This window comes from Bradysia coprophila, unplaced genomic scaffold (genome assembly GCF_014529535.1).
Source record: "Bradysia coprophila strain Holo2 unplaced genomic scaffold, BU_Bcop_v1 contig_145, whole genome shotgun sequence".
Lineage (NCBI taxonomy): Eukaryota > Metazoa > Arthropoda > Insecta > Diptera > Sciaridae > Bradysia > Bradysia coprophila.
In genome coordinates, this window is record NW_023503416.1 from 467,698 (window position 1) to 494,809 (window position 27,112).

The window sequence follows — 27,112 nt, forward strand, 5'->3', positions numbered from 1 at the left end:
AATTGCATTAGTGAGGTCACAGCTCTCATCAAAGTTCACCGAGGTTTTCTAGGTTCTGAGAAATTTAGCGGAAGTCATATTTTCGGCCATTTATCATCAGATTTTTTTAAAGTAATATTTGCCCCAGGATATTTAGGCACCATGGCCTAACTAGGCATATATAAAAAAGTCCCGGAAAAAATAGCACCGATTTTAGTTAGTCGAAATTCAAAAGAATCCCTCATAACATGTCGCGTGTTAAGGTATGTACACGAGATATTGTTTGTTGGATAATCTAACTAAACTAATCGAACAGTAATTGATGAGAGCATCTGAAATAGTTCGTCATTCAAAGCTACATATCTCAAAAAATACATGGAATTTAATGCATTTGTAGGAACGAATATTGGGTTAGTCATATCCATGTCTAGTTACCGCGCCTAACATAAAATGTAGCATGTGAGCTCTTGACTCTCGTACTTTATAGTACAACTTCAGCATGAAGCATTTATTTTTCAATATAAAAATCTTATAACTTAATTAACAACAAGGTTATTATGCCAATAATGTGCTTTCCATACAATTTATGGATGGTTACAACTATCGGAAGATCTTCGCTGGAAGCAACGACACGAAGCAATATGCTTTATCTTCGACACAAAAACAAACGAATATTGAATCGTTTCTGTCAGGAATGTGTACATCAATGGATTTAGTAGGCAATTTGTGATTGATAGCAATCCTAAACTGTACTGTAACATCCAGTGGAAATTTGTGTTGGCCACATTAAACAATTTGTACAGCAAAAAGATCCAAGTCGGTAAGCGACAAATGAAAAATGTGATCATAAGTACAATGACCACTTTGAACATTCGTAATTGGCGAATCTCCCGACCTGTTTTGGGCGTCTTCCCTGTATTATTGTTTGTTTGACTGGACGTTGATGTGGACATTTCAACGGTTCCATTGAGATGTGGTCGTAATGTCTTATCTGAAAATCGAAATCGATCAATGAATTTGCAACAATATGTGGGTGGGGTTTGTACCTCCGTCCTTCAGAGGATCATTACTGATAACCGTATTCGTTTCTGAGGTACGTTTATCCGCCGAATGATCATCGTTAATTGTAATTGCAGGTGTGTTAAGTGAAGCTGGAATCGGTTTCCTTCTAGAAAAAATCTCTGTCGCTAAGATGGTGTTAAGCCAGAGAAAGGCAATCAGCAATGGTATGAAGATTACAGAAAAAACGACAGAATAGTAATATTGATTCGGTTCCTACAAAGTGAATAGTTAGAACATAAAAGTGGATGCGGAACATTATTTTTACCTTTTCGCTAACGCACATTTCCGCTTCTGTAACATCAATCATATGCGATCGATTTTCCGGATTGGTATGTATGATGTAAAACTCAGTAATGTAATATGAAGAGATCATTGGACTTGATATGCCTGCCGCTAGGCCCCACACAAAAACAACACCAGCAGCACAAAACAATTTGCTTGGTTCCCATGTCCCTTTAATTAGTCGAATAATTGCCCAGTAACGGTCGACTGCTATTCCGACGAGTGTAAAACTATTTGCTAAAATCGCAACAGTGGTAACGAATGGGATAAACCCGCACATAAGCTCGCCAAGTACCTAGAAAATTACTGATAATGCTTGCTTCATCGATTGTCAAAACACTTACCCATACTGGTGTATATTCGTTTGATAATTGTGAGACGTAAGTAATTGTTTGAAAGATACTCGTTAAAAGATCACTACATGCCAGCGAAAGAAGGCATGTTCGGAAGAATGGTCTGATTTTTCTGTGTAAAACTAGATTACCATCTTCAGGTCCATTAACTCTTTACAAAAATATTTACCTTTTGATATTTACAATAACAGTGGCTAGATTTGCAATGACGGACACGGTGCAAATAAGAATTGCAGCTATGGTTATACCTAGTCTCTGTGAGTCTCTTAAAACAATAAGAGAATAGTCGGCCCATCCAGGCAATGTTTTACGTGGTTCGAATTGGGTGCGCTTTATCTGCAACATGTAACGAACTTATTAATGGACCAAATTCATCTTGCACTCTCATCCTGAGGAAGAAGGAAGGACTTGAAGAGTCGAAGATTTTATAAGATGAATAAGTCGACTAAAAGATAAGGGAGTTGTTGATGTTTTTTTAAGTTTTACAAACGGAATCTGCTACTGCTTTTGTTTAAAATGTCACCTAGTAATTGATGCCAAATCTTTTACTTCATCAGTTTTCAGTTATTCTTCCCTACATAACAAAAGGCGAGCCACAATTATTAGCTTATTTTTGTCGTTTTTGTAGATTACATATAGATAAAAGACCTGAGGTCAGTAGATTTTAGCTCAAAGGAATTTGTCAAACAGCTCGAATTACTGACACGAACATACAATCTTATGGTTCATATTTTCTATAGCAAACCCCACAACAATGTACAGTTTCCACACAGGTGCTAACACTAGATTAGTATCTCAATCGACATATAAACAATGACTTGAATGAATGAAACCAAAACTGACGCCTTACGACTACAATTAATGTACCTTTAAATCGAAAAATTGTGATAAAATAGCCACTTACGTTCTCGTCAGCGTCGATAACAAGATCACCGATAAATATTCCATTAATGATGTCCATTTTTCATTGATTTCGTAAAACGTTAAATTTTTTACATTTTTCACACTAAGCACTCATTTTGAATCGACCGAACAACACACTAATGATTCTGTACTGGGTGCTAGTAGCATTTATAACAAACGATTTGTTCGTGATATCAAGTTCACGAATGATTGAGTTTTCGGTATATAGTACAGCGGCCCATCATCGACAACATAGGGTGAGTGAGAATTGAGGTGAGAAATTTGTTAGAAATTTTGTAGATTAAAAGTAAGTCAAAACCACTTAGTAATAAGGAAGAGGCATTAAATTGTTTTAAGCTGACACTTTTGTTGAAACGTTAACAGGTTTTGGTGACACTATTTATCATCGTTCGCGAAAAATATGGACGAGTTTATTATATTTTACATGGACGACCCGACTAAGAACTAGATGGTTTCACAGACGAGAAGCATAGCATCAGTTTACTATCGGATCTATCATATGAGATAAGTACTTTCAAGTGATTGGTTCCTAATCTTTTACTTCATTTTTACGTATTTTTTACGTGAATACGTATTTTGCTATATAAGACCGAATTAGTCAGACCATGTCGTTTATAAGTATTTTATCAATAACAGATGATGGTTAAGGTCTATACATCGAATGGTGTTGACATGACTAGGGACAAAAAGATGAAAAATGGAGCTTTCGTGTGAATTTTTGTTGATCCGAGGCGAAGCCGAGGCCAATATACACACGAAAACGAGACATTTCCATCCCGAGTTAAGTAAATGAATTTTACATGCTAATGGTGTCGAAAGTGGTGCTTAAAACACGAAAAATACGGTTTTCGACTCATGTCTTTAGCATGTAAATTATATTAGCTCGTACATTGGAATCAATTGATAGATTTGGTAATCGTCGGTGGTGGCGTCTGTCTGTAGTAGGGATAGTCTGTGTGCCCAATGAAGCGTAAAAACCCGTTATAGCAACGCTTATCTTTAATTCGTCAAGTATGTAAACAAACGTTAATTCTAATTAGTTTTGGTTAACTTAACACAATATCTACAAATTGGATTGATATGAAATCGTTCTCAAGTTGATTTGATATCTTGACAGTGACATTTATTCAAAATCGCTAAAGTAAACTTCAAAATGTTGCTGGTAACTTGAATTTAATTTTGTTCCAATAGCAAATATATGGAATTTTATTTGAAAAGGTACGACGACCCTACTGCTTATCGATGAGAAAGACTATGCCAGAAATAATAAAGCGATTCCATTCCTATAAAATCGGTAAAACATTTGCAAAAGTTAAGTTTGGACTCTCAAAAATATTGCTTGGTGTCGAACACTTTATCCCAAAATATCCAACATGATTTGCGACGAGACGATGAAATCTGCTTTGCCACAATAATCTCACCAACAAACGCACATACCGCTACAGCGTAACCCAGCAACATAATCATAAGTGCGCCAGTAATGTGACCCACTGTTAAGACAACTAATCCATCATCATCATCGTTACTACTATCAGAGTTTTGAATTAATTCAACCGCTGCAGCTGAATTATCTTTCGCCCATTTTTCCAACAGTCCGAATTCGGAAACCCTTCGAATAATTGAGTTCATTTGCGGCAAAAGATGATAATATTTCTTGGTCATCATTGCGACCGAAAAGGTGTAAATATTGTCGGCTTTTGAAAAGCAAAATATGTCGGTTTTCGGCACCACCGGATTGTTCATGGCGTGTTCACGACTGGTTGCAACTGCCAAGAAATCGTTGAACTTGAGTTTGTAAAAGCAGTCGTCAATGTTATCGCAAAGATTAAAGGAATTTCGTGCTTTTACAGTGACCTGAAATTGCAATATTTGAAAATATTTTCAGTTGAATCGAATTTCGGTTTGCAAACTACATCATCTTTAGCGTCGAAATGTTCCAACGTTACGGTGCCACCATTGAATTCTAGATTTGCTGCCACTGCTTGTTGAAGATTTGAAATTTGCTCCTTTTGGCGAGGATTGGTAAGCACTCCCACGAGAAAACTGTTAAACAACGTACTGAACAATAAACCGTAAAACAAAAAAATGAAAAAAACAATTCGAGCATTCGTGTGCTTCGGATCATAGATCGTCGTTAGACCCATCGTAACGGATAGACTAGCCAGCAACATCCACATAAAATTTTTGGATTTATGGTCCATTTTGATGAAACCGTACAACATTGATGCCATCAAAAACACAACCAAAATTATCAGACTCCAAATCGTTGTGGAAAATAGATTGAAAATATTTCTCCAAAGTTCCTCCGGTTTTGCATTCGCTACGCACCAAGTTTGATCGTCTTGATAGTATGGGATAGAAGATGAAAGATATTTTCTTGTATTCGAATCTTCGTCCATGCCACCTATTAACACATCTGATGTTCTGAAATGAACGAGCTAGAACCAAAGGAAATTGCAATCATTTTCATACTTGTACCCATCGATTAGATCAACGTATCCTTGAGTTAGTTTCGAAGAGAGTCGATTTTCTCTAGTTTCGTTTAAAATATTGTACACTGTCGACAACTGCAGTACCTTTAAATGCAATTAGTAGAATTATTCTCAGACAATCGAAATTACGCTTGGAATAAACTCCTAAATTTATGTGGGATGCCGATACCTTAGCAATAGTTTGCAATAAGAGAACTTCGATTCCATTTGTAAATTCTCCACTCTCGGAATCATAATAAGTATATGGTGGCTGTTTTGCATAGAATACAATGTAAAATAAGTAACGTTGGTAATCACACTGCCATGGTTTACCTACCCAAACGCTACTCGAAATTTTAAGAGAACATCCATGCAGACGATGTGGAATTTTCTTCTCTTTTCTCTTCGGAATAAAAACCACATTTGTGTCGCTTGAATTAGTAGGATCTACTTGATATTCGCAATTGTCGATGACCCGGAGATTTACAATGCGGTTGGCACAGTTCTGTCCCTCATATGGAAACCATGTAATCATTTCTACGATATTTGTACCTGCTTTCCTGTACATCAAATTGACATTCAGCATATTATGAAGTAATAGTTCGCTGAACACATTCCGGATTTGCTCTGCAAGAGTTTCCGGATCAAACAGCTCCGTAAACAAACCCATAACTTGTGCCATCGGATTCCATGTTGGAAGAGACCGCCACTGATGTACGGTGCTGTTTACATCCTCATACGACACAATGAACATGAAATAATTCTGAGCCTTTTCAGAGACGTGTGAGGCTGGAACGAATCTTTGTTAAGATCGAAACTTTTGTCAGATAATGTCGTTCAGTAACCGTTCATATGTTTTTTACGCGAGTCCTTAATCATCACCGAAAATTCATGTGTCACATCCTCGTTAAGTGATTCAATAATTCTGGTTTGAAACGTTGATGGAGATGGTGTTAAGTTCATAATTACCAGAGAGCCTTTCATTGCTTTATCTGATCGAAAGTAATGTTGACAAAATCTCTTGATGCATGGTATTGAATCATGTTGCACTTCATGGTCATTGTTGGAAAATGCTCGTACCAATTTAATTAAAATAAATATGTAGCACTGCCACCCCTTCATTTTTGGTTAGCTTACGTTTATGGGCGAGTATTTGTACGAAGTTTGCAATTGTAATATCGATGTTCCCGGATTTTATAGTGAGTTCAATCGTTCCGTTCATTATGCTCAAAGTGCAACCGATTTCCGATCGGCCATTATCTTGTCAAAATTCAGAAATTAAATTTGATTGAAAAATCATTTTGTCCAAATTAATAGTTTACTGAATGTGTATTCTTTAACCTCGCGTGTCGTAACCAATTGTCATGGATTGAAAACAAACATTTGTTTTAAAAATTTTATTTGCATCAAGGCAACTCAATAAAATGTTAATTCAATTGACATCCGCTGACGAAAAAGATTTGAAAATATTTACCTGTAACGAGTCACTTTGTCTTCAGGTACTCTGTGAGTTGTACATTGAATAGTGAAAAGTACAAGTGACGGTGACAGGTGTTTCGTATTATCTGGAGACAAAAGTACTCCTTACAGTTACGGTATTATTTTCGAATGTGTTTTGTCAATTGGAGGTATTACTGTTGAATAATGTTTAAGTTGGTGTCCGAATAAAGGTAACTAAAAAAAACTTTTTACTCTTTTGTTCCAAATTATTTCATCACGTAAGAGTAGCGAAAGTTTCGTCCATTTAGGAGCTCAACGACTCTCCTTACGTTTCTCCCGTTGAAATTATAGAAACGATGTGGAACGAATAAAACGGCAAAAGTTATTTGTGTTGAGCCAACAAATTTTTTTTTTGCTTAGTTAATCGTGATTTGGGCAGTTTTGAAAATTCAAAGCACGATGCCATTAAAACCACTGTGCTAATTTCAGTAGAATGCCCATCAGACATGAGTAAGATATGTAACTCACTTCGGTTACTCAATCAAGTTTAATTTTCTCCGCGCAAGACGCTTAATGGACATATTGTCATTTGCAATGCATTGCATTCATACATACATACATTGCATCAAGTATTTGGATGAAAAAACAAAAGTAAGAATGGTATTTAGTAAACCTTAACATACTGTACGATCAGTAAATCTTTCAACATTTTATTACGCCAAATGCACGTTGCATGAAACAAGTAAACCAACAGGTTAATCAATTTGTATTCACTGAGAGCAAAATGCAGATGAATTTCATTCATTTTTCGCTCTACACAACTCTACCGCTTCCATACGCACTCAGCTCTATGTTCGAAGAAACTCACATCAACAAAATAATTAATATGTGTTCAAGTAACACTCTCAGTCTACACAGTACTTCAGTCGTGTACCATCCGTTGTGCGGGAAGTTTAAAATACAAATCGTGTGAACGTTGTTTACGTTGAACTTCCTTTATATATTTAAGTTTATTAGTTTTCTTTAGTAACGTTATTGTGTGTTAATGTACATTAAACGGTTGTAAAACCAAATTCATAAATAATTATTAAAATGATACGTTCGTAGGACGAGCCATATTCGTCAGAAACAACAGTTCGTTCAATCTAGTCGGGTCAAAGAAACTTTTAAGAATATTAACGTTAAGCATTTTATAGAACCTAACTGTTCTATACGAAAGTAAGTGTGAAATATGAAAAATAAATTGTCCCTCCTGTAAGCATAAATTATCAACAGAGTTCATCTCAATTGACTTTGAAAATTGTTCCTTTGACTCTTTTATCAAATACCATTGAGATTACACTCCCAATAATTTAAGAAAATATTATGACCAGTGCGTATATATTCATAGAAGTTCTGAAGAAAAAAAAATTAAAATTCGTGCCAACCGTCAATGAGACAGTAAGTTTATTTTGAAGCATTTACGTAGTGGATGATTGTTAATGTAAATTATGAAAAAGAAACTTTTATGGATACAATGTTGATGGATTGAGTAGCGAACACACGACGATCTACATTAATCAATCTAATTGATTTATCGAAAGAAAATTCAATAAATTTTAATTGTCGGTTGTGGTTGTAAACAACCGAAAGCAATATAAAATTGAAACTTGTATTAAAAGATTATATCAAAAGAAATTAGCGATTTATTGACTCAATGTATACACATTTTATCCACAACATATGACATAGTGACAGCCACTTCTTTTCATACACAATATTCAAGACATACACACGTTGATTGACCTCAAAACAAAATCTGAATGGCCGCGTTTTTTCGAGTTTTTTTTTATTTTTAAATTTCTTTTAAAATTCTTTAGGTTGTGTAAATTACTGTTTCGTATGGAGAAGGAGTCGAATATGTGGTTTTTAAAGCCGAATTGGATAAAGAAGATGAACCGTGATTAATCTTCTGTAACTTTATTTTTCTTTGCCACATAATACACATCTCTCCCACAGACCTAATACAAGTCAAAGATACATAAAACATTTTCAATATATCGAAAGACCGTTAGATAAACTCTTGGCGGCTGGATATATGAAGAGAAAAAAGAATCTATTTTGTTGAGATGAAATTATTGTTTGTCGATCTATTATGCTAGTACCAGTACCAGCCAATATTTAGTTATCTGGTTAATTAAAGAGTAGTGAGGAAGGTGAGACGACTCTCTTTGTTTAGACTAAATAGATTATTGCATTAAAAATGCAGTTATGATGGCATTCATAAGATTAGATAGTGCATACAATAGGTACTTATGGATACAGCAATACTTAGCTCTATTGTGAGTTTTATTAACGCCGATGAATCGCTTCCCATGTCACAATACATTGTTATCTTTTTGAGTGTTTTTACGCAGCGCAATAGCATAAAATCTAAATAATAGAAATGGATTGAGAAATTGATCGAAGAAAAGAAGTTAATGACCATGCTATCACGGCTTTTGCAATAATTTTGCCATTGTTTTGTTTTGTACCGGAGTCAATAAAAATCTTTGATACTTTACTACCTTCAAGGTGTGATTCACACTCTCGTATCACGTACAAAAACAAGATTATAAACTGTAAAAATTTACATTTTTTGAACAGCAACTTCTTTTATGATTTTTGAATTATCATCACACTTTTTGAACCGACATGACGCGTCATTTACATTTTATTTCAATGAACTGCTGTTGATAAATATCCCAACATCAATCTTGCTCTTGCATACAACGAATGAAAAATAAATTTCGAGAACTTTTTTTTGCAGTAATTTACTCAGTGACGATGTTCTTAATCAATTTGCACTGAAATCAATTGAAAGGTTAATTGTAAAGTGAGACGAACTGTGAATGTTATTTGAAGTAGAATTCCATGAGTTGCAGTGGGATTTTATCGCTATGACAAAGAACACAATTGAAGTTGGAATTTTATCAACCAATCGTTCCCATGCCACAATCTTTCAGAATTAACTTTGTAGATCTTTTTTGTGTTCCGAGTAATTTGTTGACGTCGACAGTAATTTCAATAAATTTTGAGATTTTCTCTCTGAGAGGAAAATATTTCGTTCGAAATTTCAGCTATTTTCAAATTACAATCAATTTTGCGATATTTTTGTGTTTTGACATAGCCATTGATAATGCTGCCCGTTTTCGGCTTGTGAAATATTTGGCTATAATAAAACCATTTTTCTTGAGATTCATTTAGTTTTTTCTCTCAAAAGAAAAACGCTAAGAAAGAGTTAAAATACTTGATGTGAACGATCGACCTTCATAATACTGCACATTCTCCACACTCTGAGGGTATGGTGCGGGAAATCAGAAAACTGCTCACATTAGGCTGCTATTAAAGTAAAGTTCACAAAAAAAAAAATTACATCAAGCAATGGTTCTCCATTCCCTAAAATAATCTTGGTAATAATCTGATGCTTAATAAAGAAATTGCTGCCTTTACAACTCGGTAGTTCTCTTGCTCAATCTCAGAATTGGAAAAACTCGCCACAAGGATAACCTCCCAACGCCAATTCATATATGGCCAATTTCATATCGAAAGTCAGACCCTATAAATTTGTGGTAGAACCACGAACGACTGAATGGCTACGGTTCGTCAATCTTGGAATTGATTCCGTCAAGCAAACCGAATTGTTTGGCCTCATGTTAAAAGGTTTTTCCCAAATAATCTGTAATTTGTTCCTTATAATTAAAACTTAACAATCCCCACAATAGGTGCGTCGGTTCACTTCCCTCTCGAATATATTCGTTGATCGTTTCCCAAATTATTGAACAGACAATAGGAGTTACTCCGAGCAAAGATTTGAAATGGCGCGGCGTCGGCCAGCACCTGTATTTCTCTTAGTCGAATTTCTTAAATACGTGTAAACCGACTAGACAAATGAGCCATTCATTTTCTTAAAAAAAAAGTAGTGCTAGCCAGGAGGATATTAGAAGGGTATCGAACGTAACCTAAATACGATCAATTTGTGTGAATATGTCTAGCTTACATTTAGGGGAGCTATATATTAGCACCCAAATTGTATACTTCGAGGCGCGTCTCAAAAGTCACGTTGTGCCATAAGTGAGACCAAATCAAATCATGTTATTCTATGACCGTTCACGTTCATATTGCATATTAAGGTTCAATCGATTTATTTTGTTCTGCTGATAATTTTTTTAGCGAGATTGATTTTTACAATAAATTCTTTTTAAGAAACATAAATAGAATATCAATTGACCGTTTTTTACTTTTGTTGAAATTATACGGAAAGCTGCTGTAAGCTCTTTTACTTTGAATTTTACATATTCATTATACGAAACTGAAATATACCATCTTGTTATGTCGTTATACAACTATTTGATGTGAAAATATTTGCGCGACAGAATTATAAAACATTCGAACAAAAACAAGGAAATTGCTGAATGACTGATTCGTTCAAACAACAAAGTTATTGCAAATGTTTTGGATGGATAAATTAATTGTGATACAGGTAGTATAGAGTGCAGTTGTGGTGCATAATTTATAAAGAATGTTAATTACAGCTGTTGTTCTTGATATTGTGATTATCAATTATAACAGGAAATTTGAACGGTGTGATGTTCAAACTTCCAATATTTGTTTTAGTGATTGAAATTATCTCGCTTACCGAATTTCTGCTCACTTGAAAATCGAAAAATATTCCGAATGTGCAGTTACTACCCTTTAAAAACCAGCTTACGTCAAGAATTTTGAATTAATCTCATTTTACATCTTTATTTATAATTTTTTTTCAAAACGGATTCATATTCAACTCATTATGCCCTCGGTAGACGAGTTGATTCTGGACAACTTTCTTTACTATAACAGAACATGTCAGTATATGAATCTGTAAATCCATTAAAATAGGAAAAAAATGCCAATTTATTTTGAGGACAAATACAAGTGGGTCCTGGGCTGGGACAATGCTCTTCACCATAACATGCTGGTTGACACGGTGCATCCACGCTATATATTAGACCAAGTGCAGCGCATCGCTCTAAATACATAAAAGTGTGAACAGATTGTTGAATGTATACCACACCACATCTTCAAACCTTCGGATGGTTGATATTCAGCTACACACTCTTCAGCTTCTACGTTCACACAGGTCCCATTACTTAATCGCCTGTACTCGTCTGTTGGCGTACTGAAATAGCGTTCCTCGTTATTTCCACAAACACATCGGGGACTCCATTTATAACCAGTGCCATGTGATTCTCCATTGGCAGTACATTGATACGTACGACAATTTATGTCACACACACCCAGTTCTACTTTTTCCGAGAACATTTCAAACGGTCCACTGCACGACTCTTTTTTTATTACAAAACACAAAATGAATATTTGCTAGTACTGAGTCTACTGAGTACTGAAAATGTAACACTGTGAATGACGCCACTTACCTGGTATAATAGGTAACTGTGCTTTACTGCGTTGTCCTCAACCGATACACACACTCCATCATTTAGTCTTGCAAATCCAGGCTTACAGTAACAGTCACCATTAGGTTTATAGCTAATATGACAGTCCCAAGTTCGAACATAGTATTCGCAAGAATTTTGACATCTTGTAGGATCAATTGCATATTCTTCATTTAATGCTGCACATGTCTCTATCAAAGAAATCAATTAGCGTGAATAGTCCTATCTACTATCACATCCTAAATAATTGGGTATAAAACAAAAAGTACCTGGTGAAGGAATTATGCCACGTTCAGCATTAAGAAAATTCAGATAAATTGTTGCCAGAAAAATAACCAGACCTTTAGCCTTCATCTTTTCGATCAGCTTTGCGTCGATATTCGTATTTTCGCTTTATTTATACTCCGTAGGATAATAGTTAGGAATATTAAAATTAGAAAATTATTTTGCGTGCATATTGAAGCAGCTAAATAAATACATTTTGCAAAGTAAATAGACTCAGATGATGATAAGTAACAGTTTGAACCGATACTTCTTTCCTCGTGCCTCAGTGTATTTTTGACCTAAAATTACTTGAAATTCATTCTAAATTAAAATAATTTGTGTTGTAGAATTTCAAGCGCCAGTGTCTTTGGTATAATTGGTATTGTTTTACGCAATAGAATTGCAATATTTTTTTCACGATTACCTTTTCGTATCCACAACCTAAAAAAAATTATGAAAGATTTTAGACTGTTAGATTCCATAGCATTGCACCTAGCGGTAACATAGAAAATATTCGGAGGCTGATGAAATTACTGTATCACTCTTCATATGTGTTTTAGGCCAAATCTAGAACTCTATTTAATTTTCATTGAAATTCTATTTATAAAAAAAAGTTAAGTTTCATATACGTCATTTTGGCAACATCAGTTACGTTCAGCTCAAATTGACTCTCATTTTCATTCAGCAAAATATTATTTCACTTGCCTCACTAAAGATCTATTATGAGAAGAAAAATTTGTTTTCGTGCATTCGCATGTGTTTATTATCGGAAATAATTATTTGCTAAGTAACAGCCTAAAATAACATTGCCTTCATGCAAAAAAAACAACCATTTATTTGACTAACAGATAAGTTCTATAATTGCCATGTTAAGTCTAACAACGCCAGTCAAATTGTTGGCTCATTGAGAGCTTTAACCTGATACGGTATGAAATTTATGAAATCCACACTTTTACAAATGTTGGCTTATATTTGATCCAACGTTCAAACTGTAAAGTGAACTCCATGATCAGATTCATAACTATTATGTTTGTTGTCCATCTCTCCATCTCAGCATGGAGTATAGTTACTATACTTCGGCATAATCCGGATTTGTTCTAAAAGCATGGATTCAATAGGCTTAATATACAACCTTTACATGATTCAATCGAGGATACGTTGTTGCCAAGTGAACACTAGCGAGAACTCATTAGTACAGGGATCTTAAGAAACGAATGCTTGACTGTTGAAAACATGTTCCATGTATGATTTCCATCGTCTAAAATTACGATCGCGAAAAAGTAATCAACCTGATTAAAGATGCAGTCGAACTGTGGCGTCGTTACACTTTCACCAATAAATACTTTACAAAGTCAGTTTTCCAATGAATTTTTTATCGATTGAGTTTCATAATATTTACGCATATTTATACACGGCCATGCTTATGGAAATGTTAAATCTCTTTCAGTGATTAAATAACATTGATGATGATTTGAGCGTACCAACTAAAATAAACCGGTAGGTTATTAAAACATTGATTGAAACTTTTGTGGGATTATAAAAACGTGAAAGCATCCGGGAGTTTTACTTTAGACGACTGGAGAAATTAATTTTACAAAGGATGAACTGAAAACGGATGTAGTTTTTCCAAAGTGATTGAAGCAGATCGAGTTAGTGTAACATTCACCTCAAAACTTAAATATAATTCTTCCACAGATCTCATGACTTGAGTGAATGAAAAGAAAATCTTTGTTTGATCTGTATCACAGTATTTTCTCGAAACTCTTAATTTCTTTCAAAGTTATAACATGCAAGAAAAACATATAAATAACTTTTGCATGATTCTTCTTGCGAGAGAGTACGTAATGTAGGCAACACCACATTCCAATGTCAAGTTGAAAATCAATTTTTTTTTCATCTAAAACTCGCCTCTTCGTCTTCAAACCAAAAGTTTCAAGTTATGCATCATAGAATCCATCATAAAGCATACTTTTGACACAGTCAAACTAGTTTTCACATATAATAAGTATACGAAAAAGAATATTTTAACGAATAACGAGTCCACATGACGCATTAAAGAAACGATAATTGGGAATGGTAATAATAAAAAATACACACAGTTTATAGGTCAACCTCTTTTCAGTTGAAATGTAGTTGTACGTTACATACCTTACTTGAATATAATTTAATACAAAAAAAGATGATAAAAGACCGAGAGAAGATATAAATAAAAGTTACTTCGACTGCATAATGGTAATTGATCTTTCTGATTGAGTAAAAGTATTTTAAGTTTGACTTAGTTTCACTTTTATTTACTGAAAGTGTATCCGTAGACAATAAAAAAGGTGATGCTAGGATTTGAAAATTATATTTGTAAAAATATTTTTGCTTTCGCGTTTGTAAATTTATAATCGGACAGTGTCACGCATGACACTATCGAAACCAAAACTTTTTCTTCATAAATGAAAAGTAAAAACAATCCCACTTATTAGCGGCGATATGACAATGTAAATATACAAAATGTGCTAAACTATTCTCAATATCATTATTAACATAATTAATTTGAATTTGAATAGACGAATATCAATACGCTGCTCAGCGTTTACAGTCATAACGTCTAATCTGTTTCATTGTAAAAAAAAAAAATTCAACTCAGCGTAAATATACCGAACGAGATACATTTACCACTAATTGATCTGATGCTTCTTCAAACAAAATGAAGTAGCAGTTTCGTGGCAATACAATCTTGAAAATATAGAAGGTCCTATCAAATATTCAGGTAAAATGGCATTCATTAAAATTGACCTCAATTTATGAAGAACCGAGCGAAGAAAAGAAAGAAATGATCTACCGTACGAAAATTATTGCTAGTGTTATTTTGGAGGAATTATCAACATTTATATTTCTTTCTTCTTTTTTCTCCTTTCTGTATTCGAATCATGACGCAGCTACCTCCCGCCTAAAAAAGACCAACTAATCCAGGGAACAAGGCAACCATATATAGCAGAAGTTTCAAAAGTTTTCATCGAAATCGGTCCACTTCAACCGGTAAACCGCAATTTTCACAACGAGAAAATAGTTACGTTCTCACCTCAGCTGAAACTTCTGGAGCTTTTGTTGTGAAAACGTTGGATTTAAAAAAATAGGAAATTTTATTTTCTCGGGTGAATTGTGGCCCTTGATACGCTCTGGCCACAAACAACTCCGTCGAAGTAAAATTTAAAACTTTTCTTCCTAGGTTAACAAATAACTTTTAAATATTACCTATTTTCATACAAGATGCACCATTTGACCAAAAATTAATGAAAAACATTCACTCAGTGATGTGGTTTGCGCTTAAACTTTTGCGCTTAATGTAATCGGCCATTTACATGGTCTATGATGTAATCTACTATTAAACAAAACAAGAAGTGCAACTTTCCAACAAAAAAACAAAAAATACACCCAAAAAAGCTTGCAAGTAATTAAACTCTTGAGAAAGATCGGCACTTCTCAGTGATATTCAGGAAATGTTTTATTTTAAATAAGTGCACTTGAGACCTGCAATGTTTTTAATGATGCGAGACGCTAAAAGAAACACGATTTTCAGTATTCTTAGTATCTTTTAGTATCCTTCAAAAAAAATTAAAACAAAAAAAAAATACAAAAAAAAACAGTTTTCAGTTCAGCTTTCGGTGGGGTCAATTTACCAAAGAAATTTATTTACAGATTCATGTCCAAATATTCTGAAATAAAAGTATTTCAAATTTAGCTTCCAGGCATATAAGCAATTAACAAATTGAATTTTTACAAGTTTATAAAAAAAGCATTCAACGGAAATTATTTTTAAATAGCTTTCTTTTATTTGGTCTCTTCACTCGCTTGGAGTGTCTCGGAGAAACGTTGACCTGGCATATCTTTCGTTTTCGGCTGAAAAGAGCAAAACTGATTTAGAGTAAAGACAATACAGAAAGACTACAATGTAATAAATAAAGTAGATAGTATGGCGTGTGTGGTAGTCACGGCTAGGTCAAAGTTCTCGAATATAGGTACGAAACTGAAATTTCACTTTTTCATACAAAGTTCTGCTCAATTTTTAGTTCTTGGGTTCATTTTCTTTCTCTGATGTTGCGCAAGCACAACAAGCGACGTATCCCCAATTTTGTTATGCCGTTCATAATTTCTCTCTATGACCTTTCACAATTTCTAGGGGACCCAAACTAACCACACAGATGGGTTTTTATACCATCGTAGCTGATATTAGTTTCAAAGCAAAGCAAATGCAAAGACTCATCTCACTGAAAAGTTGAATGTGCCGGTTGTCAAATATGAACACATTTCAAGCATTCGGCACATTTCAAGTGAATGCGACATGGAAGTTTTAGTATATACCTTCGTCTCTCAGCCAATACCTCGTTTACAGCATCGTTCCAGGATCTCTGGCCGAGATCGGGAAGAGCTTTCCGAACAGCCCCGAGTATTTGATTTTGCCAGACAGCTTCATCCTGAGCAAAAAACCCTGTACGCCGTAAGTTTTCGAACACTTCAATTAAAACCTTAAAAAAGAAAGATTCAATTAGGTAGGAGTTATTGGAGTAGTGTATTTGACCAGTATTACACTTTCATGACTTTTTTCGGTTTTTTTTTTCACAATATACGTTCAGAAATTTTTGGGCGAACGCCATTTTTACAACTGAGTTTCAATTTCTCACAACCTCTTCAATAGTATGAAGTGTGACGCAGTCCTTTCCCTTCCTATTTGTAAAATATCTGATTTCGATGACACTAGTAGTAGCGTCGATTGATGTTAGTTGACAGATGATTTTCTTTATGTACTTACTGGGAGAGAAAAGTGTAGTTCGATATGTTTTCTGATTTAAGAGTTGTTGTGGTGTTTGTAATTGATTCCACAAGAATTTCGTTGAACAAATCTAGATTTTTATTTTCTAAATTTTTCTTGAATCTTTCTCATGGTGTTCTAATATCATGATATTCTAATGGTCCGTTGCCGATTCGCAACGTTAAAAATATCAAATGTTCTGTAAAAAAATAAAAAATCTAGATTTTATTTTGTTAAACAGATTTTTTGTGGAATCATTTACAAACCACAACAACTCACAAAACAGAAAACATGTCGAATTTAATTTTTATCTCCCTGTAGGCACGATAACCTAAACAGCTAAACGAACTACAGCAATTACCTATTTTCATATTATAGATTGATTTCAAAAGATTTAAATCAAGGGAAGTGCGTCACGTAAACTTTTGTTCGAGTCATGATGATATGAAGCGGATGATAAGCGGTAAATTCTATTGTCCCGTAACCATTTCATTATAAGATAGTGAACATATGGGACGAAGTGCATTCTATTAGATACAAGAATTTGGCAAGCTAATGTAGCAAGACAACCCTGTTGACCAGGAGTAGAAGATCTTTGTTTATTTAGTTTAGTTTAGTTTAGTTGAAATTGAGAACATTGTTTCTGTTTTTGGTAAAAGTGAATTCCACAATGATAAAATTCTCTATAATCATTCGAGAACCGATCGCTTTGTAACGTATATACACTACCACTACACACACATACTTCATTGAATGAGTTTTTGGGTACACATCAAGAGATCGATATTTGAGACTCTATTTTTCTTTGCATTGCCAGGCTTTCATATTGTTTTTGCTTAAAAACTAGTTTCCAATCTTTTTCGTTCTGGCTACGATTTATTTCTAAATTCAGATTTTGAAACACTGAGCTTAACTGAACCTTCAAAATAGAAATAAATTCTTTAGCATTATTTGCAAGTTTCGAAAAAGGTGAGGATTTCGTCCATACACTATATAGGGTATTCTGAGGGAGTGCGGTGAACGTCTCGGAAGAAACGGAAGAAATTGAATTTATTCTTATTTTTCCAATTAAAATCTAAAAATTTTTTAAGAAACACCCCACACAATGTTTTCACCTTTTGAGGTTTTTGTGGGATTTTGTTTCTTTAAGACCTTTATGAAACGAATAAGTGAGGTCTCAGATATGAAGAGCTGTGTTAATGTAAATTGGTTTCAATTACGTTATTTACGTAATGTTTAAAGTCTAACTTTTTCAAGGAAACAAAAATTTGGACGACAAGATGCGGAAAACCACTAACCTGAAACTAATGCTATTGTCTTGTCGTACTACGGCCTATTTAGACAGACTCAGAGTTAAGGAAGAAAGATATTACCTTTAATGCCTCTTTTGACTCCAATTGGTTTCGCACGTAGACTAGACCAAGAAACCTACGGCATAAATGTTCGACCAATTTAACTTTGATGTGTACCCCAAAGTCTGGCTGTTACAGTTAATAAACCACAAAAGTTAAAGATCATAGAATACCGATTTCTCAATTTATGCAGGTCCCAATCAACGATCTCTTACCGACAACGACGATAAAAATAAACTACAAAGTATGTCTACTACCTCTCTTACATACACCAATTGATAAAACAAAAGAAGTAGAAGATTTTTAAGGCCATAATGATGTCAGGATTTTACGGCAATATGCTTGCAGTTTGTAATAGGGTTGATTCTAGATTTAATCGTGACCGAACCACTACATTTTCTTGAAATTGAATATCTGTTTAATTAAACAGATTAACAACCAATTACATACAAAATTATGTAATCGTGAGTGTGTACGTACAAGCAATAAGAATGCAAAAAAAAAATATTATAATTTCAGACAACACGCTTTTTTTCTCGCACTGCTGCGTTCCATTCAAAAACAATGTTCATTCGCTATGCCTTCCTCCTGATATTCAACTACTTAGTTATTTCAACATTCGGTAAATACGACATGAAACAAAAATTTGAATATTCAGAACCAAACAGTATTGTTACATCGTCTTCATTGTGTGTATAGGTCATCCATTCATATTCACATCCACCGGAAATAATCGAAGACAATACACAAAATGGACGAGCCCTGTGGATGAATGGAATATTACCAGTCTACCCAGAAGCATAGTGCCACATCTAAAACCTCGGAATGGCACGCATCAGTTGCCAATGGTTAGACCAGATGCCGGTGATGAAGGTGCCGGTTTGGAACGGCTCAAAGAATTAAAGGTAATTTATCGGATTTATCTGACCTGCAACACTGGTTATAATTACAGATTTTATTGTTTTCAATAGGAAAATAGTACAGCACGTATGCTGTGGTATGAATCGTCTGATATCCATTCGTTAACACATTATCCACCATTCGTTGATAAAGCACTGAAATTGTTCAATTTAAAACAAGTTGCGCATGAAATTGAAACAAGTGTAATGTCGAAAGTATCATGTACTGCATGCAAAGCAGGTATGTTACATTCAGTCTGCTTTAAGAAATTGTAAATTTTATTATTTTTGTTATTAGACTCGAGAGCATGAAACATGAAAGTATTTTTGATTTGTAATTTAAATTTAGGTACGAAGTGAAGTGTACTCTTCAATGAATATGCGGACAGAAAAGCCATCATACCACCTACACTCACTTCTTTTAATTTATTTAAAATTCGAATTCCATAATTTTAGGTGCTGGACTACTGCAACACTATATTCAATCGGGAAAAACTAAAGACGAAATCATCAAGACGATATACCAGTACTGTGTGAACTTAAAGATCCAAAGCCCACGAGTCTGTGAAGGTGTCAGTCAATTATTCGGAGTCGAAGTGATCTACGTGCTTAAACGGGTTACTATCGGTCCGGATGAAATTTGCAGTTTCGTTATCGGTGATGCATGTGGTGACGTATATAATCCGTATCATGAATGGGAGGTCGAATTTCCGCCCGTACCCAAACCGGCTGTAGTTGATATTCCGTTGCCGAAAGAGGGCGTACCTACTTTTAAGGTCCTTCATCTATCTGATACGCACTATGATCCGTATTATGCCGAAGGATCGAATGCTGATTGTAATGAACCTTTGTGTTGCCGCTTAACGAATGGCAGGCCATTGACTCCCAATAATGCTGCTGGAAAATGGGGTGACTATAGGAAATGTGATACACCCAAACGTACTGTAGATCATATGGTAAGGGATTGACTTCTTATCGTCGTGTTAATCTTGAATTTTTAATTTTTTTTTGCTTTGTCAGCTGGACCATATTGCCGACACTCATGCGGTAAGCTACTTTGAAATCATTTTTAATTGTCACATTTTTTTTGAATAAGCAGATCAATTTCAGGACATTGATTATATACTTTGGACAGGTGACCTTCCACCACACGATGTTTGGAATCAAACGAAAGAAGAAAATTTGAAAATTATTAAGGAAACCGTTAAGCAGATGTCTGAGAAATTTCCAGGAATTCCAATTTTTCCAGCATTGGGTAACCATGAAAGTGCTCCAGTTAATAGGTAGTGTTACGGTGACAAACCAATGTGAATTGTGTACTGATTAACGTTTCCTTCCAGTTTTCCTCCACCGTATGTTCAACAAGTCGATAGTTCAATATCATGGCTGTATGATGAATTAGATGTCCAGGTAGTTATGAGAGAACTCACAAAGTATGATCATAAAAGACTAATCAACAATCTGTTTAATTCATAGTGGCGAAACTGGCTTCCTAGCAGCGTTTCCCATACTGTGCGAAGAGGTGCTTTCTACTCGGTGTTGGTTCGACCGGGTTTTCGTATTATCTCTCTCAATATGAACTATTGCAACAACAAAAACTGGTGGCTACTGCTCAATTCGACCGATCCAGCAACGGAATTACAATGGTTCATTTATGAGCTTCAGAGTGCTGAATTTTCCAACGAAAAGGTGCACATTATCGGCCATATACCACCAGGCCACTCCGATTGTCTGAAAGTGTGGTCGAGAAATTATTACCGAATCATATCAAGGTACGAGAGTACCATTACCGCGCAGTTCTTTGGACACACTCATTTCGACGAGTTCGAGGGTAAGTCGAATCGAAATCTTCTGATTGCGGGAATCCCTTGACTAACCGAGAAATTTTCTTTCCGTAGTGTTCTACGATCCAGTCAATCTAGGTAAGTTTCAATTGATATATTCTTCTTGATGTTCACCTAATGCTTACTGAACATTTGTGACATTTTGCTACAGGACGAGCGACAAATATTGCTTATATCGGACCCAGTGTCACCCCTTACAATGACCTCAACCCAGGATATAGAATTTATTATGTGGATGGAGACCATGATCACACGACGCGTATGGTAAGTGTCACTGCTATACCACTTGAGATATTAGCAATATTACCGGGCTATTTACAGGTGATCGACCATGAGAATTGGATTATGAATTTGAGGGAAGCAAATCTGTACGATTACCCCATTTGGTATAAGTTGTACTCAACTCGAGTCGCCTATGGAATGAAGGGCCTACGTCCGTCCGATTGGGATGAACTTGTCAATACAATGACAAACAATCCGGAAGTGTTCGATTTGTATTACAAGTAAGACATTCCTTCTCCATATTTGCGTTTTGGTGTTTCATTTGACTCACAACTAGGCACTACTGGAAAAACTCTCCGGTACGACCGCCATGTGACCCGGAGTGCAAAAAGCGAACATTGTGTGACGCAAAGAGCGGTCGCAGTCACGATCGTAAACATTTCTGCGAAGAAGTTGAATCGAAAATTGACGAAGGCTCATCAAATAAAGGCTGGAAGGCTTGGCTATACCGTGGATTTAGTGTATCGTATGTACTTCAGAAAATTTTACCATTTTTATCATAAAGGCTACTGACAACATTTAAAATGCAATATATTCGCTCGGAAATGGTATCTGGCCCTGATGTCTTTTATGGAGAAAATGAAATTGTAAATATTCCGTGTTTATGTTCGTTTGCTTTGGAATTGACTAACCAAGTGTTTCTGTTGAGTTTTTCTTTGGGACAACTGCACAGAGGTGGCTGAAGCATTTTCTGAAGAGCCTATGAGAATCTAGACGTTCCTAGGTCGATAGCGAGTTTAAAAGAATGATTTTGGAATAGAATGGAAACGATGACAAAAAGATATCAGGGGCTTACGTGTCGTTTTCCATTCGGTTCATCCGTTATCTTTACATAATCAAAGGCTACCGAAAAGAGATTGTCTATCTATCAGTTAAAAAGGCCTAGATGGAAGAAGTCATAAGTGCGATACCTTGACACCATAAAAAAATATCTTCAAAAATCTCGCAGATGGCCATTATGGCCACTACATTGCGATAAGAGACGAGAAAGGTTACCAAAGATTGTTTACTCAGACAACTAGTAGAAATTGTGAATTAGTATAGATAACAGCACTCAGTGTCAAGGTAGGTTTTCAATCATGACAAGCATAACACCAGTATAAACATCAATTTTAACAATCGCGGAGTGTCGGTACAGGTATTGTCTAGGTCTTACAAACGATATTTGTCGTTTTACTATCAAATCTATTACTTCATTTGATCGGAAAGTATGTTCCAGATATTTCAAATCTTTTACTTCACTTCTTTGAACATGCTTTTTGCTGTAGGGCCGTTATGTGTCAAAGCTTGTCATTTGTTTCTGAAGTCTTTATCAATAACAGATGGTAGACGTCCGTAACAGGTTAAGAACTTTAATAATGCGAGAGTTGTAATCGTGCTTTTAATGCGTGTAAATGATTAGTTTGTTCTAGCACATTTGCGATCCGCATAACATTTTAACATTGACCACAGTGTTGTGAATACAATTCAAAATTGGTGACGGTAACAACACTAACCCTAAAAACAAAACATAAACTTTTCCAGAGATTTACCAGCAAGCACCTCCAATACAGTAACCACCGAGACAAATCCGAAAAGTAATTGCTCAACTGAGGAACAGCAACTGAAATCGATTTTAACAAATCAAGTTGACCCATGCGCTTCTGACGAATTTCTAGCCGAAATAGGAGGTGAAAACGAGCATCGAGAATCATTTACATATCCGAAGGAGACGGTGTCCTACGAACGAGATCATCAATCTTATCTGGTGGATCAATTAAATGTCGGCTTAAATGCTATCCGTGTTGTGTGTCCGTGGTGTTAGGATTGAATTATTGTTAACATAATTGTATATTTCGGTGAGAGGTCTCTCTGTTAAATGTAAATATTTTGATTTTTGGCTTGAAACTACTATGGATGTATACATAATTAAAGAACCAAACGATTCAAAGTAACCAAAGTCTCATTGGAATTTTCTTTTTTTTTGTTCGAATTCCCAATTTCAGAATGAACGTACTGATGTCAATAACGAGATTACCCAAGTATGTAATGGGATATGGATAACAGATGGACCACTGAAAATGATGTGTGCGCTTGTGGATGGAGAAAGGAAAATTTCGAGTATTTATTCGGTGTGAAAGTGAGATTGATTGATAATTGTATTTTTGTGATAATTAAATTGAGAATAAAAATATGTAAAGGCAAAAGATGCTAGAAAAGTGAGTTTATTTCGTGATCTCTCAACGAAAAATACAAGCAGTGAGCTCTAATAAAATATTTTTTATCGATCTGTGAGTTGATTGGACCTTTTTTCTCCATAAATACCATATTCCTCTCCGAAGGGAGGGGTTTGAAAAATTCTTTTTTGGTACGAAAAGACGCGGTCTGATAAATTCAACGAATGGCTGGATGATTTATAGACTCGGGATTAATCAGAGTGAATCGATTTTAACCACATGAAAATCCTCTCTTGCTTTAGAAACACTAATTATTATTGTTGATAAATTCAAAATTTTAATTTACATTATTCAAAAGAAACATCAAAAAATGAGTACAACATGACCGTATCGTTTTACATTCGGTTCATCCGTTATCTTTACATAATCAAAGGCTACCGAAAAGAGATTGTCCATCTATCAGTTAAAAAGGCCTAGATGGAAGAAGTCATAGGTGCGATACCTTGACACCATACAAAAAATATCTTCAAAAATCTCGCAGATGGCCACTATGGTAGAAATTGTGAATGAGTATAGATAATAGCACTCAGTGTCAAGGTAGGATTTTACACATGGCAAGCATAACACCAGTATAAACATCAATTATAAAAATCGCGGAGTGTCGGTACAGGTATTGTCCAGGTCTTACAGACGATATTTGTCTGTTGTTCGGCTGGTACGAACAAACTAAAGAATACACCAAGTCAATGACCCCGTCTTACTCAAGAATGTTCTAAATGGTGGGAGCGACTCACACATGAACCCTGATTCTCAAACGACAACTGAAGGGTTCTCAATCACGTCAGCCTATTTTTCGAGCTTTCATATAGTCAAAAAAAATTACTTCCTTTAAATCGCAAGAAGAATACCTTTACGTCCTCAAATCCCTTCGAAGAGTCGTTTAATCTTCACGAAAAAAAAATTATCTCATTCACAACCGGTAAGTTTATTGAAGGAAGGCCGAAAGAATAACCATAACCAGACCTTCGCAATGTCATCATGATTGTATTGTCATAGAGTGAGACCATGGACTACCGATATATCACTGATCATAAAATCTAGAATATCTCAGGTTAATGAAGTATGATGCAGAGAAAGGTATGTTAAAGCTGTTAATGCTAATGAAGTAAAAGATTTTGAATAGGACATTGGGCGATACTTTAAACAAAAGTCTTGAAATCTATTCATGAAACGTTAGAGAACAAGCTAGGACCAACGTAGGAGAAAGGGGGGGTATTTTTCATACAAAAAATGTGTATGTGCAACATTCACTTTATTAATTTCTGTTCATTTAAGTTTAACACTCATCATTGACTCACTATGATTATATTGAAGACATATACACTTAATACTTTTTGAAGCTTTTACAATTATTTAAATTCTTTCTATTTTGATTTCCTGTCTTCTAATTAACACTTAGTGATTTGAACATGAAATAATTTAATGAATTTATCCGAGCTGCATTCGGTCGCTTTCGCAAAACTTACTCGATTCCTTACACCTAATGCTTTTAATTTAAAATTAATCATATCACATTGTCCAGCCCATTTAGGGTTTTTTCTTTTCATTCAATTTCTTCAAAAGGAACGGATTTGGGTCCAAGTCTGGATCCAGAGCAGCAAAGGCATGATTCACGTCTCGGTGATGCGCCTCGTCCGCTCGAATGCACTTAACTACGTCACGTACGGTCGCGTCAGCATCCAATTTGTAGTAATTTACAGCAATATGTGGAGCTGCTTCATCGCCCCATCTCTTCAAATGTTCCGGCCCATTCATATCGTCCAAAAGACCCGTATACGTTTTCACTGCTTCTTCTTCTAAATAACCAACGAAGCGATGGCACGTTTTCGGAGTTATCAAATAGGTCAGGAAAAATGCGTTGAAAAACACTCCCTGCGCTCCAATCACCATCAGCCGAAACATTAAACCGGGATCTTTCATTTTCATGAAGATGAGTAGGTGCATCCGTTCATTTTCTGCCTCTTCCAGTAGTGTGTGTATCCAACCATAGTCTCTGTTCATCGATCGCAATGACTTCAAATGACGGGCCATTCCAGCTACCATGCCAGGTACACCTTGAAGCGAAGTAAATCGGTTAAATTGAGGAGCCGATTAAGGTACGAGAAAAAAATTAATTACCAGCAACGGTCTCGAGGAATAAGCACCGGTTTATCCAATCCCTTTTAGTCATATCTCCACCAGGTCCTTTATATCTGGACGCAAGGTCAAATCCGCCTCTCATACATTTAACAGCAAAAGAAGCCAGATGCTCATGCATTTTCTTTGGTTGATGATGCGTTTTTTCGACTTTCAGATCGCTTTCATTGTAAATTGTGTGCGGAATAGGATTATCCCAAACATTTCTTCGAATTTTCTTTACATTTTCGTTGCCAAGTGGATGATTTCCCGACGATATCTTGAAATGTACGTCTCCAGGATTTGTTGCAGCATCTTTTGTATCAGTTGATTGGGGTTTGGATGAATAACTGGCCACTGGAAATGGTACATTCAGTCCGAAACTGTTGCGGGACAGTGCAAGCAGAGTGGATGTTTTATTCATGTATGTACAGAGTGACGGTCGTAGAAGTTCCAACATTATGGTGGTAATCTAAAAGAATACAGAAAATGTTCTTATAAAACTATTGTGACATTCCACTTCAGTTACACTGATAAGCAGTAAGATCTACTTGAAAATTAATGAATATCATCGTCAAACACTACCTAACGAAACTACTTAACGAAAAGTCTTCCTTGTTTGTTAAAGGCGTAGATTTCAATCGTTACAATCTCGAAATGGCTTATTATACTGCTAGTGATTTTTAACTTGATTCCTGAAGCAAAATTGCTAACAATTGTGAATTCACATATTGGTATTGACTGAATTATTTGACTAGAACCAGCCATTTACACTGTTTTACCTACTAATCTCATATGATTGATATACAAAAATAATAAAACTTTCTTACGCAACCATTTCTACACGAAATTCGAACGCAATTTAATTTTTTCGATTTCTTGTTTTCGGAAACGTAAATCTTTTTATAAAAATAGAACAGCAAACAAAGTTGCTTACAGTGCCGACAGTAACTTAATTACATCGTCAAATCAAGGCAACACTTATTAGTCGAAAGATTCGTGAAATATAATAGAAGACTGTTGTAATAAGTCGAAAAATGCGATCAAAAATGATGAGCCAGTTTTGGTCGTATTTTCCGACTCATAAGATCAATTCGAAATTAGAATCTGAATTTAGACACTAACTGGGGTATGTTACAAATTTCAATCGCTAGATCAAGATAACGTTAGCTTACTACACGTTGTGTTGTCGGGGAACACTTTTCATTATCTTGGTCTTGATTAGACCTTGAAACACAATCTTGTCAACGATAGAAAAAAAACTCTACACATTTTCGATACGATATACATGAAACACCAAACGTTACACTGAATATTGAGAGATAATCGATTTTACAAATTTATCATCACTAATCACACTACATTAATTACACCTCACTAA

General features: G+C 35.2%; 4 protein-coding genes and 1 long non-coding RNA gene across 11 annotated transcripts; 1 reads left to right on the forward strand and 4 right to left on the reverse strand.

Annotated features, from left to right (window-relative positions):
- Nucleotides 1-472: 472 nt before the first annotated feature.
- On the reverse strand, nt 473-2,870 carry LOC119074240 (5-hydroxytryptamine receptor 1A). The gene is made up of 6 exons (XM_037180262.1): nt 2,581-2,870; nt 1,846-2,012; nt 1,668-1,788; nt 1,307-1,618; nt 1,026-1,254; nt 473-970 (listed from the first exon to the last, which is right to left on the reverse strand). The coding sequence occupies exons 1-6, from the start codon at nt 2,635-2,637 to the stop codon at nt 564-566; spliced, it is 1,293 nt and encodes a 430-aa protein (XP_037036157.1). The 5' UTR covers nt 2,638-2,870; the 3' UTR covers nt 473-563.
- A 513-nt stretch (nt 2,871-3,383) lies between these two features.
- On the reverse strand, nt 3,384-6,438 carry LOC119074239. The gene is made up of 6 exons (XM_037180261.1): nt 5,917-6,438; nt 5,409-5,860; nt 5,262-5,342; nt 5,079-5,176; nt 4,514-5,024; nt 3,384-4,454 (listed from the first exon to the last, which is right to left on the reverse strand). The coding sequence occupies exons 1-6, from the start codon at nt 6,191-6,193 to the stop codon at nt 3,927-3,929; spliced, it is 1,947 nt and encodes a 648-aa protein (XP_037036156.1). The 5' UTR covers nt 6,194-6,438; the 3' UTR covers nt 3,384-3,926.
- An 884-nt stretch (nt 6,439-7,322) lies between these two features.
- On the forward strand, nt 7,323-23,598 carry LOC119074241 (sphingomyelin phosphodiesterase). 7 transcript variants are annotated; one of them, XM_037180264.1, is made up of 15 exons: nt 7,862-7,951; nt 18,895-18,997; nt 19,075-19,280; nt 19,347-19,515; nt 19,731-20,230; nt 20,295-20,321; nt 20,385-20,557; nt 20,615-20,684; nt 20,751-21,105; nt 21,173-21,196; nt 21,270-21,382; nt 21,440-21,621; nt 21,678-21,866; nt 22,925-23,238; nt 23,386-23,598. In XM_037180264.1, the coding sequence occupies exons 1-14, from the start codon at nt 7,877-7,879 to the stop codon at nt 23,202-23,204; spliced, it is 2,466 nt and encodes an 821-aa protein (XP_037036159.1). In that variant the 5' UTR covers nt 7,862-7,876; the 3' UTR covers nt 23,205-23,238; nt 23,386-23,598. The 7 variants fall into 7 exon arrangements, 4 of the variants coding, with proteins under 4 accessions (XP_037036161.1, XP_037036159.1, XP_037036162.1 ...); XR_005087161.1 differs by lacking the exon at nt 7,862-7,951 and adding an exon at nt 7,323-7,729 and having other exon boundaries at nt 21,678-21,987; nt 22,925-23,593; XM_037180266.1 differs by lacking the exon at nt 7,862-7,951 and adding an exon at nt 7,343-7,729 and having other exon boundaries at nt 22,925-23,593.
- LOC119074243 lies at nt 11,249-12,382 on the reverse strand. The gene is made up of 4 exons (XR_005087162.1): nt 12,231-12,382; nt 11,944-12,152; nt 11,596-11,853; nt 11,249-11,537 (listed from the first exon to the last, which is right to left on the reverse strand). It is a non-coding gene; the product is annotated as an uncharacterized LOC119074243 (long non-coding RNA).
- Nucleotides 23,599-24,957: 1,359 nt separating the features above from the next.
- Nucleotides 24,958-26,926, reverse strand: LOC119074242 (alternative oxidase, mitochondrial-like). Its single transcript, XM_037180268.1, has 3 exons — nt 26,907-26,926; nt 25,735-26,203; nt 24,958-25,670 (listed from the first exon to the last, which is right to left on the reverse strand). The coding sequence occupies exons 2-3, from the start codon at nt 26,189-26,191 to the stop codon at nt 25,144-25,146; spliced, it is 984 nt and encodes a 327-aa protein (XP_037036163.1). The 5' UTR covers nt 26,192-26,203; nt 26,907-26,926; the 3' UTR covers nt 24,958-25,143.
- Between the last annotated feature and the right edge of the window lie 186 nt (nt 26,927-27,112).

Bases quoted from the DNA above. Each gene is read 5' to 3' on its own strand.
- LOC119074239 (XM_037180261.1), bottom strand. From the start codon at position 6,193: ATGAAGGGGTGGCAGTGCTACATATTTATTTTAATTAAATTGGTACGA. The intron at 5,861-5,916 runs GTTACTGAACGA...GATTCGTTCCAG, and splicing joins GCGTAAAAAACATATGAACG to CCTCACACGTCTCTGAAAAG. The intron at 5,177-5,261 runs GTATCGGCATCC...TTGCATTTAAAG, and splicing joins TATTGCAAACTATTGCTAAG to GTACTGCAGTTGTCGACAGT.
- LOC119074240 (XM_037180262.1), bottom strand. From the start codon at position 2,637: ATGGACATCATTAATGGAATATTTATCGGTGATCTTGTTATCGACGCT. The intron at 1,619-1,667 runs GTAAGTGTTTTG...GTAATTTTCTAG, and splicing joins ACGAATATACACCAGTATGG to GTACTTGGCGAGCTTATGTG. The intron at 971-1,025 runs GTACAAACCCCA...TTCGATTTTCAG, and splicing joins TGATCCTCTGAAGGACGGAG to ATAAGACATTACGACCACAT.
- LOC119074241 (XM_037180264.1), top strand. From the start codon at position 7,877: ATGACCAGTGCGTATATATTCATAGAAGTTCTGAAGAAAAAAAAATTA. The intron at 19,281-19,346 runs GTAATTTATCGG...TGTTTTCAATAG, and splicing joins AACGGCTCAAAGAATTAAAG to GAAAATAGTACAGCACGTAT. The intron at 20,231-20,294 runs GTAAGGGATTGA...TTGCTTTGTCAG, and splicing joins AACGTACTGTAGATCATATG to CTGGACCATATTGCCGACAC.
- LOC119074242 (XM_037180268.1), bottom strand. From the start codon at position 26,191: ATGTTGGAACTTCTACGACCGTCACTCTGTACATACATGAATAAAACA. The intron at 25,671-25,734 runs GTAATTAATTTT...CTTCGCTTCAAG, and splicing joins ATTCCTCGAGACCGTTGCTG to GTGTACCTGGCATGGTAGCT.